Consider the following 12599-nt stretch of genomic DNA (forward strand, 5'->3'; position numbering starts at 1 on the left):
TGCTTTGAACAACATTCTTTGTTGTTTTAGGACCGCCCCCCCCTCCCCCATTTTTTCAGTTGTATATTATAGTTTCTTATCCCATTTGTACAGTCTTCTGATGAAGTCCACTGTGTGGACGAAAGCTAGAGAATAAATTATATATTGTTAGTCTCAAAAGTGCTGCTGTTATTTACTTTATACTTTCTATACTGTAAAGAATAACGCGGCTATACTTTTTATTCATCGAAAATATAAATCACCTTATTTTCTTGTGATTACTTTTCTTTTTATTTATAGTTAATTTTGCAACAATGGAGCTATTATTTTTTTATTTGGAGAATTTTTAACTACTATTGCCTTTCATAGTTACAAAGTGAGCATATTAATTTTTTCACCTATGGCCTTCCATATATGATACATATAAATTGGGTAACATGTTATCAATGGCGTTAACAAATAATATCAATTACATAAATATTTATTTGTCTTACTTTGTTTAATAATTTTGGTATTAATCGAAATCCAATAAGTATGTTTATTCATTATTGATTACGGACTATTTTTATTCTTTCTTCCTCTATAGAAAATTCAATATTTATCATCATATCCCATTTAATAACTATGTTAAGGTTATTTATGTTACTATATATATATTGTGTCTCAATGCAAGCTTATACCACTAATAATAAGATTAACATAATATAATAATCACAAATATATGTATGCATATGCATGTATAAATGTATTTGCATATATATAGCCGCAGTCTTTGCCTAGAACCAATATAAGAATTAATATTATGAAAAATGCTACTAAATTCACACCCTTGTTTTTAAGGGTTAATACAATTTTGTCCAAATTTATCCAAATTTTTAGATCAATTGACAATTATTTTTAACAAATAATTAATATTTAGTGTTACATTTGCCAAAATACAAGTTTGTAGTGATCTAAGCATAAACAATGAAAAGGAAAAAAGAATTAAAAAGAATCCAACAATTTTGGAAAGTTACTCTTGAAACAATGCATGATCTTAATGTATATGAACCAAAAATCAAGTTGTTTTTCTGAAGATCTATCTAGAAATCCCTGAAAATGTGTTCTGAGAAATTTCAATGAAATTGTGGACAACATTCAAGGTGCTATTTGTTAATGAGAAGCTTAATGCAAAAGTTATATATTAGTTCAAAATATGACAAACAAATTGTATTTTGTTTGAAATAACTAGATTCTCGGACTTCTTTATTTATTTCTGCCCTGTATTTCTACTGATTCCTGAAATTTAAAATGAACAGATGCTTTTTTTCAGCTGAATAGTGATCTTAAAAAAAAAAAAATATTAGAAAAACAAATCTGTAAAAGACCTCTATTACAAAATGAGTTGTCATATATAAAGAAGCTTTCGACGACAGTAGGACGATGCAGAACGTAATGGTGTCACTAAGAAATCATTTTGTGAGAACGCACATTAATACATGGATTCTAGGATGCAATTTGGCCTGAATATATGCTGTGCTGCAGAGGACAATAGGATGGTCACAAATGAGTGAATCCGTTCTAGAGTCACATCGTTGCACAAATCGAATGTTCCCTATTAACCTACACTTTTATCTTTTTATTATTTAGAAGTGTTTACCTTTAGGCCAGCACCACCACTGAACGATTTAATATGACGATGGAATTGGCCTTACAAGTACACATGAATATAGAACATGGAGAAGCCATGTATCCAAAGACAAACCAAATAATAAGTTATTGTCCTCACTATCATGTTTTATGTGACACTGAATTGCTCATAATATGGGTATGTTGATGACATCACATTTTATAAATATAGGCAAATTACATGTATTTGTGACATAAAATGTGGTGGTTTGGACGAAACATAAAATAATGTTGTAATAACTTCAACAAAGTTAGTCTTTATGCATTATCACATAATGCACTATTACTAAATAAAATTGAAAAAAACCCTGTTGCAAAATCTGGGGTCCAATACACTGTGGCCATCAACTAAACGTAGCACAAGCTTCAACAACAACCCATTTTGTAGTGCAGATCAAATACATCTGTTTACTGATTTGTTTTGCTAGGATGAGAAGTAAACAACATTTTGTTATGAACTTTAAAAAAAAATGATTAGAAACGCTAAAATATTCAATCCAATTTGAGTTCCAAGCATTCCAAGCACACCATATATCAGCTTGTTAGCATACAGTATACAAAGTATATAATTTACAGTGTCTTTTTCCCAGAGATCAGAGTTCACATAATTCTTTATTTCAAATAGCTAAAAACAAATGTGTTAGCAATGATTTCTCCAATATTTTGATACAAATTTTTTTAGCAACAGAAAGCGTGAATAAATTATTCATCTTTTGAAATTAAAATCAAAAACCAATTTCAAAAGGGACAACATTTTTTTTTTTGAAAAGTAAAAGATCAAACAATATTGTTAAAAAAGTTTGATATTTTCATAGAATAATTTTGACAGGTTTTGTTTACTAGTATTTTGATAATAACTACAACGCGTTCAATTAATTGTTTTTAGATGTTGGCTAGATATAAAATGAACAAAACAAAACACTTCTGGTTAAAAATTAGTACACTGTTTTACTGCAATGCCTTGGAAACTGTAATAATCAATATTTTGCAGTATTGTGTTTTTTGAATCAATTATATTTTTTTATAGAACACCAAGACCATTGTGTACTATATATGCCCAAACGATCAGTTTACTACAGTAGAAGAGTTAATCAATATTTAGTAATTCTCCGAAAAATCATAAAATGATTTTGGAGAAATTATTAAAGAATGGTACATTAAGTCTTTTTTACCCATAAATGTATTTCGTTTTTACAATGTATGAGATATCTTAACCTAAGGGGGATTATTGAATGCTATGTTACTCTGTAATAATTAAATTTATCACCATGGAAATGATCAACAGACATAACTACAGCAGATATGTTGTTGCGTATTCTGCACTGCCAAGTATATTTTGCCGTTGAAGTCTCGATAAGTATTTAAACTGTCACAATAAAATCTGGTATGATTCAGGTTATTTATGATGCTGCAACAATACACGGGGATGCAATGAAAAAAATGAATGAGCATATTCTTTGATATTCCAACTTTCCGATGATTGTTGAAAGGAAAAGCAAATTATATAAAAATAAATCTTCTTAGATTCCTAATCTCTTGAATGTTTTTCTGGAAACGTTCCCAATGCTGCCTTGTCATTTTCGCACAAACTTGATAATGTATCGTGTTATCTGGAATGTCAAACTCTGTCGACACGCACTATGTACACAAGTTAAGAGTGCACAAGTGTATACAAGTGCAGGTTTACATGCATCATCATGTGCATACACACAAGTGCAATAGGTTCATATGTATCCACGAACATAGGTGATACTAACATGTTGCGTACACATTTTGCGATCACGTGATCCGTGCACACGTGATGGGTACATCTTGATGCGTACTCACACCGCGTGCGCACGCGTAAATCAGAGTTTATGGTCCGCGTCAAAATCTAACACTAAGAGTTTTGTTTCTTCGGTCCCATTGCGACTTCCCACCGCACAAATGAGTTTTGTATGGTTCGAGCGCACCCGCCACACAACGCCGCCACTGCCACCACTGTCCAACGTGACTAGATTGCGAATGAATTCACCAGTATTCAAGTCCCAGAGTTTGACTGTTCCATCGTCAGAACTCGTAATCACAAATTTCTTGTTGAATTGTAAACAAGTAACTGCACTCTGATGTTTGTTTTGCCCTGCATAGAGAAAAAATAAATGAAATTACAATAAGCAATTAGTAAGCATACTGGTTTTACCTACAGAAATTTGTTCAATTTGTAAATAATTGTCAAGTGCACATACTTTTGTACAACCTTTTGCAAACGGACCACAGAAAAGGTCAAGCCAACCATGCACAATTGAAAAATTGGTGCATGGATTGGAATAGGAAAATAAACAAGTAATTACCGTTATGATGTCACGATTGAATTTATCAAAAGTTAAAGTATAAATAAAACAAAAACAAAGAAATTGTAAACATAGATATACAATTATATAAATTTTAAAGTTACGTGAAATAAAACAAACAACTTGAGTAAATATAATGAAAAAGCAAAAAAAAAAAAAAGGCATAATCCAAATTAGACTAAATATAAAAGTAAAATCAGGAGGCCCTAATAAATATAGGAAGGATGTTTAAAAATAAATTAAAATAGAGAATTGAAGAGGTTCCCCAGTTTAAAAGGAAGGAAGATTACCTTGTAGTGTTTGGAGACATCGACCAGTTGTTATGTCCCAGATTTTGACAGTGGAATCAGCATTACCGGATACTAGGATATTGTCCTTAAGTTCCATTCCACTGGTCAGCGACTGATGACCCATCAAGGTGTGTTTACATTCCCCCGACTCTACATCCCAGACACGAATCGATGTGTCTAAGGACCCACTTACCACATGAATACCATCAAACTGAGGAGTCAAAAAAAATTACCATATTTATTATCCACCACTGACAACAATAAATATCACCAAACTGGGGAGTCAAAAAAAATTATTTTGATCCATGAAAGATCATTAAAGAATTGAATTTTGTATTGACTTGTATACACAACCACAGATACATTTTTTACACAGATGGCTACACCAGCAAGCTGAGGAGACAAAATATTCAAACAAAAATTTTTGTAAATTGTTATTAATTATGTATTTTATGGCTCATTATATTCAAAGGATAAAAAAAAAACACAACAAAGTATTGAAATATTGGCAACTTATTTTCATTGTGGTCCTTGCGTAAAAAACAGTCAAGAGACAGCAAAAACCCGACTAAATAAAGAAGGCCTCAGGATTAACGAAGCATGTAAAATCAACTAAATATTGAAGTTATATCTCCGTTTCGCAACCTACGAGTCGCAAAGCAAAATAGAGGTATAAATAGGTATTTACATACTTTTTACTATTAAATGACATCTTTCTTTAAATTAAAAGACAAAATTAAATAAAATAAGGAAGCAATGAACTCAAGATAGTGACTAAAAGCAGGCAAACATGACCACTGTAATAAGCATATTTAATAATTGGCCCAAACCTGAGGCTGATGTGTCGTGGCTGAGTGTTAAATATTTGGATTTGGGTTGTGGACTAGAAAGGTTACGGAACGGTGAGTTATATGATCCATTGTTTTTAAAAAACTCAATCAATCCTCATCCTATCCAAAGCTTCATCTTACCTGCAATGAATACACACGGTTTGTATGACCCGAGAGTGTGTGTAGACACTCCTCCGTTTCCGGGTTCCATACACGGACCATATAATCATAAGCACCACTGACGACCCGACGGCCATCATACTGGACACACCTGACCGCCGCTAAATGGCCCATAAGGACATGCAAACATTGGCCAGTCTCAATGTCCCATACTCGTAAAGTTGCATCTCTCGAACCGCTGACCACTCTACAAAGATTACCATAAAATTGATTATAAAATTATAGTATTGTGGTAATGCAAGGAAACATCTTATTACGCATCAGTTTTTGTAATAGCCATTGTTTATCATTAATAATATAAACACTAATTTATAAAGCACCTATATAAGCAGATGCTCTGTAAATAGCCAAACACTGGTTCAAAAAATGTTATTACGGTACTAGTATTCCCCTAGGCCTCGCCACAACTCACCCTGTATGCATTTTGGTTAGTAAAATGTTAAATGGCTAAAATCCATAGATAAGCATTATCCTCTTTGGGGAAAACATATATTTGCCAAAAAAGATTTTAAGTACAGATAGTACTTTGGTCAGGTACATTAGGCTGCAGAAGTCAAACACAGCAACTTTTTTAGACTTTTACTTTAGGCTAGGAATTAAGAAAGATTCCTCATCTTAACCTAGAGAGGAAATTACATGATTCACTATCAAGACTGATGACTGATTCAATAAATAAATGTTTGTAAATTTAATAAACAATGTCCTAATACTAAACTTTCTCAAGAGATAATATACAAAATACTCTATACATCAATAGTAATTTTGACCATGATATATTTATTATTGGTAGGCTTAATACAGTACCTGCCATTTAGTAACTGTGAAAAATAAAATGAAGAGAAAGAAATGGGATTGTGAAGCTTTTAAATGTATGAAGGTAGCACTAAAAAATTAGAACTCAACTGAGCATGCGAGAATGTTAAGTTCTCGTTGTCGTGTGGATTTTAGGATGCAGTTTGTCCCAACTCTACGTTGATCAGACGACGGTAGAATGGCCATGAATCTGTTAGAGTGTCATGCCATTTAGAAAAATCTACAGCTCCCCTATTAATGTTGCAATTAATCCAACTTACTTATTGCCACTAAGTGACATGCAGCGAACCGTTGAAGTGTGACCGTACAACGTGTGGATGCAGTGACCCGTGTCTGCATTCCATACTTTTAATGTTCGATCAGTCGACCCACTTATAATAATGTTATTTGCCATTTCTGAAGACCAGACACCTCCTGTATGACCAACAAGTGTACGTAAACACTGAAAAAAAAATACAATAACTGAAATAAGCCATGTTCAAAGGGAGAATTTACTTTAGGCAAATTCGTCACTCACACCACGAACTAACACAAGTAAAATCACAGTAGTGCGTCAAAACGAGCGCGTATTGGTTGTCAAGCAATTTTGTATTCTTTACCACACAAAAAATCCTTAACAACAATTTCATGAATTATAACACAATCTACTTTGATTGTGTTAGTTTGTGATGTGAGCAACGAATTGTACTGCTATCAGCACTTGAATTTAAATATGTAATATGTTGTACAGCCAATAATGTTAGAATCACTACTAGTCACTAGAAGTGTTTTTATTATTTTTATCATTTATACAGTACAAAAATCAGGGTACACATACTTTTTATTCAATAATTTCTGTGCTTAAGTTAAATCAAGCTAACTTACAAAGAGTATAAGATAGATAGATGGTCAGTATAACTATAGATACATTTTGTAAACCACAGAGTGATGCGTGCAGTATCAACATGCACTAATAAGGTGTGGGGGAGGGGGAGAGGGTCACCCATAACCCCTGGAAACTCTGAAATTTTAGAGATTTGAAGGGCTAATTTTTATTGACCTTTAATCTCATAATCTGTAAAAATTCAGGGTGTCATATATTCCGTTTAATGACAGGAAAATATGTTTTTCCCCAAAACAACATGTGTAGAGCTTCCTGACCAGGGAGAGCTTTCCACAATGGGAATCCTGCTCTCCCAACCAATTGATTATGATACCAGCACTGATTTGAAAGAATGTCAACCTTTCCTATGGCAGTCAATAAGACACATGAAAATGTATGTTAAGAGTTGGTTCCAATAGAAGGAACATTTTGCAATTACACTTCAAAATTTCAGTACCTACAAAGCCATAAGTATGGGGGGGGGGGAATTTTGGCAGTACACATTAAATTTTGAGTACATACAAAGCCATGTACAAATACAGAAAAACAAATTCTGTCTGTTTCAAACAGTATTAGCATAATGAATGAACGTATATTTTATATGATATGATGAATATTTTGAGTTAATTTGCCTACATAGTTTAATATACATGTTAAAAATGTTTTTTTTTTTTTTTTTTTTTTTTTTTTGGGGGAGGAGGGAGGGCAGCTGTTTTTTTTTTTTTTTATGGGGGAGGAGGGAGGGCAGCTGACTTGAAAGGGCATAAGCATCCCCAACCATTTTTCTGTATGTATAAAAATCAACGAAATGAAATGATACCTTCCCTGTTGAAGCTGACCATACTTTTAACGTATTGTCGTCTGACCCGCTCACAATCCTCTGACCATTAAACTGTAAGCATGTGATCACATGATCATCGTGACCTTTGAGCACCTGCAGGAAAAAAATTCAACTCACAATTTAATTCCTTAAAGATGCATTATCCCATGAAAAATACCACAATAAAAATCATATTAACTTGTATTTAAACACATAATTTTACAGTCAAAAATGATAGAAACACTACTAGTCACTGGCAGTGTTTTTCCAATGTTTACCATTATACAATATAAAAATTAGTGTACACATGTGGCAAAGACAATGCCTGAGAAATGCCTGAAATCCTAAACTTTGAAGGTTAATTAACCAAATATTGTTCTTTAAACAGCTGTATGTTTAAACTTCTGTAACTTCATAACGAAATGTCAGATATAAATGATTCTTTTACCATTTTATAGCTCTCCTTTTACTGTGTAACGCTGTATTATTAACTGAAAATCAATTTCTGTGACGAGTTACTGGTTTGGCTTGTCTTTGCCACATATTCTTAATTCAATAATTTCTATGCTCAAGTTAATAATTTGCATGTCACTTCAAAATGAGTAAGTTATTATTATTTTTTGACATTTCACTTTCAAGTTATTCAAAACCTCTGAAACGAAGAAATAAAATGGCATTTCTAGGGACAATACATCTTTAAAATCAAAGATGAGAATAATAAATAATACAGCAGCAAATAGAATTAGGCTAATTTACAAAGAGAATAAAATATTAAATGAAATGTTTGTAACAATGCTAAAAAAGTCAAAAAATATTTATATATGTCATTATTAGGAAAATATATTGTACGTATTATGAATTTAGCGAGGAATATGCACGCCTGTACCTTGTGTTGACGAATTTCCGCAAATCGCCAGTTATATTCTATTTGATGATGTCTAAGATACGCACTCTTCCACGGACTTCTTGGCACGCCAGAGTTAGACCGCCTCCTGGTCTGCTTCCCATTGACCTCAGCAATCCCGGCTTCCCTGCATTTTTCACGCCATAATAGGTTGTCCTCGCATAGGATACGCCAATACTGACAAGTCTGTGCGGCACGTAGTAAATCCCTTGGTTCGAGGAAAGCTAATACGTACAATGCGAGCTACAATAAAGAAAACAAAGTGAATTATAAATAAATATACACAAAAAAAAAGAATTTTTAAATACAATTTAAAGTTGGAACATTGTAAACAGCTTCATTATAGTGATCAGTTAAATATATATGCTATTATAAATTTGGACTTCCAAGAACATACCATACCTAAAATAAATATTACAGTATTAGATTTCTGATAGTTGTAATAAAGGTATTTGCTTCATTAGCATTAATTAATATTTTATAATAACTAACATAGAATGTTAGTATTCTATTAACCAAGCTTTGATCAAACTACATCAATTTGCCTGTTTAAATTCATTGTTAGCATAAAGCTACGTTCACGGACAATATCATTAAAAATAGGTTCAGTAAACAACTCACAATATTTTGTCAGGTCTCTGGACCGGATTTGGGCTTAATGTGAACGTAGGAATTTGTGGGAAAGGTATAGGAATTTTTTTTTTTTTTTTTTATAAATCGCTACATACTACAAGCCATCTTGGTAGCATGGTCATGTTTGAAACAGGGCCATTCTGTGTATTATCTATAGAAGGTTTATATAAAAAACTAATTAACTAAACAATTTTTTAATTAATGCATGATAAACTGATGAATCGTGCGATGATGTTGCATATATTTTGTAGAATGTACGTTTCATAAAAAAAGTGACTTTGAAATGCAGGACCATCCAGCAGGACCATCCATCATAAAGTGAGAAGCTTGATAACTCAACGGAGTCAGATCTGTCCTATGCTTTTTGGTACAGCTACGAAATGCAAGTCATTAACAACAGATATATGCACATGACCAGATTAACTGCTATTCAAAAAATCAGGGAAATCCCCTCATTAGACTAAATAGTTTCCTGGAGCAGAATTACAAAACATTGATGATACAGATTCAAAGTACACAGTAATTAATTAAGCATTTAGATTTTACAGGTTTTTTAAGTGCCTAGATTGAATTTTTTTTTCAATGTTATCACATAGTATTCAATCAACTTTACTTCATATATTATATAGTACACATAATAAGTATAAATGTATATAAATTTAAGAATAACCTAAGCAGGTATGCCGATGCACCCACTGGTTTGGGTAGAAACCCAGGGGAGGACTACGCCTCCCTTTTCATCAAGAAATGTATAATGGAACGATCGTAGTGGAATGGATAGAAGCAAGTCAAGAACTCACAAATATGTAAGATTTTAAATAAACATATGGGAATGGAGTGATAGTTTAGTGGTCAAGGTGTTTTCTTTCCAATCCGAAAGTCCTAGGTTCTAATCCTGTTTATACTACAACTACCTTGAGACTTACTTAGAATAGACCATTTTATCGGGTTTATTTTAAAACAGGGTCACAACGTCTCACAACTCACGGGGGGACTTCCAGCGGCTTAGCCTAGCCTGAGAGCTAGCTAGCGTGTCAAATAGAGTGCCGTGCGCGCACACTGGTAACTACAGTATGTAGCACGAAGTGCGTAGACGAAGTCCCCAGTGGTACTGTAGTTGCCAGGTTATCCGAAATTTTCATTTCAAATTTCACGAAAATGGTCTATAGTACATTCAGATTTTCTGCTCTTGGTAAAATATTATAGTTAAAAAAATTAGACATAATATTACAAGTTGGAAAATAACAGACAAAGCACATTATACAAAAAATAAGTTTTATAGAATATTTACATATTCTCATTATAACATAAGGAAGTGGTGTCTAATATTACACTATATGTAAACTTTGCCCCATTATATTAATCAGGAGAGAGAAGGAAAAAAAATCCCAAAAATTATTGGGAATAAACTGAAACCAAAGGCAACAATTAAACAACTATAATTTTGTTTGTTTCCATTCTATTTCCTTGCTGTACATTCAAGGGTTTTTTTTTTGGTTTCTAACCCAATTCCAATCGATACTCTGGAACAGAATGAGAGCAAGATATTCCAAAAAGCAGTTCAGAAACTGGCATCTATTACCAGGATGACACAATCATTTTCAGAAATGATTTCATTGTGGTCCTGGGAAAACACCAAAGGTCAACAACCATGTTAATTTTTTTTTTTCTCTTTCTTCCCTTTTCTATTTTTCCCCCCTTCTCTGTTTTTATTCTTTTCCTTTCTTAAACCACAAAGACAACAGATGCGCTCCTCTGATTTTTAGATGGCGTCGCCAACACTTTTGTGTACACTACTATAAACTCTTAATTTAAAATAATTTTCATTTATATATTTAGCTTATGAAGCATTCCCAACGTTCCTCCAAGCGGATTTGTTCTTAAAACTAAGATGATAGCAAAGTGCCTACTTGCCCACAAGTGTGCAGTAGACAATAATATAGAGAAATGATCAGGTTAATGTCAAATTTGATATTCTACTTATATTTTCCAGAATACAGTAGCCATGAGCTTTTGATCACTTTCAAATAAGGAGTACCAGCAAAATAATAATATGCATACTTCTACTGGTTCTACTTCAAAATGTCAATTTTTAAGGTTATTTATGATTTGTCAAAAAAAAAGTATATCAAACGAGGAAAAAAAATTCCTGCTAAATCATGGCCCAGATACAGCAACATAAAGTCAGGCTCCGGAGGGGAACAATTATTTGATAAGTTGTAGAACTGATTTTTCTAAGGTAGAAAAAAGTGGGGAACAGTTAGTACAAATTTCTGCATATTTAAAAACTGGGGGATAAAGGGCAAACAATAATTTCTTCCACTTTCTCCCAGTTTTTAAATATTCAAAAATCTGTATCTCATTTAACCAATCCCTAAATTTTCATCAAACAACTATTTTCTGTCTTAGAAAGAACAGTTCTACAACATATCAACATTTTTTTTTCTCCGGAGCCTGACTTATAAGACAGAATTCGTATCCGGATACAGTATATCACCTGAAGTACAATTTAAGTTGTCAATAATCTATTGCCCTTTATTTTAAACTTAAATTGTTCTACAGTAAGGCTTTCAAAGGACAAATATCCTGTTGTTGAATCAAAACCAATTTATATCAGTAAATCCCGACAGAAGTCACTGCCCATTATATAATAGTCAATCGACCCATTCTACTAGGAACTACCTAATTCTACATAATTAGTAAAAGTCACTGTTAAACACCAATGGAAAAAAAGAATCACAATCTAAATCCTATGGACAATGTTCTTGAATTGTAGATTCTTGGAATCCATTCAGGAACAATTCTTTATTCAATGGAGTGGATCCACCTCCTAAATTCCAATTGTTCTGCATCAAGGTCAAGCCTGGGTCAAAACTATTGTGCTCTGATAGTTCACACCAATTCTTCCACTTAATAACTATGAAGACAATATTTTTCCTGTAATGTTTGGACAGTTAGTTCAAATAACTCCTTCCCTTTGGGACATCCTCCTATTACCATTGTTAAGAAATTTGAAATAGAGGGGGCCCAAGAAGGGACATTTACAGATGGAGGGTCTACCCCACCTGAGCCCCAATGTGACTAAAACTAAGGTATGAATTGTTATGGCTATGACAACTCCGGGCTGGCTGGGGCCCCATTAAATCTGCCTATGATCGAGTAAAGCTCAATATTATAAAACAAAATCATTCATTGATAGAACATTAATTATTGAACATTTATTAATTGAGTTCAGTTATACAGTGGAACCCCTCCTTTGGGACACCCCTATTAAAGGGACACTTTTCCGT

The 12599-nt window shown here is 33.0% G+C and overlaps 1 protein-coding gene across 2 annotated transcripts in view; it reads right to left on the reverse strand.

Annotated features, from left to right (window-relative positions):
* Positions 1–1251: 1251 nt before the first annotated feature.
* The window catches only part of LOC117117282 (F-box/WD repeat-containing protein 7-like), a 35414-nt gene continuing 24066 nt past the window's right edge, over positions 1252–12599 (reverse strand). For both annotated transcript variants that reach the window (XM_033261540.1, XM_033261541.1), the window contains exons 7-12: positions 8659–8919; positions 7773–7886; positions 6351–6532; positions 5239–5464; positions 4268–4478; positions 1252–3766 (exon numbers count right to left, since the gene is read on the reverse strand). In XM_033261540.1, coding sequence (XP_033117431.1) covers positions 3495–3766; positions 4268–4478; positions 5239–5464; positions 6351–6532; positions 7773–7886; positions 8659–8919 — 1266 coding nt within the window. In that variant the 3' untranslated portion in view covers positions 1252–3494. The remainder of the gene's footprint in view (positions 3767–4267; positions 4479–5238; positions 5465–6350; positions 6533–7772; positions 7887–8658; positions 8920–12599) is intronic.

This window comes from Anneissia japonica, unplaced genomic scaffold (assembly GCF_011630105.1).
Source record: "Anneissia japonica isolate Jap-2015-1 unplaced genomic scaffold, ASM1163010v1 scaffold9870_len254840_cov161, whole genome shotgun sequence".
Lineage (NCBI taxonomy): Eukaryota > Metazoa > Echinodermata > Crinoidea > Comatulida > Comatulidae > Anneissia > Anneissia japonica.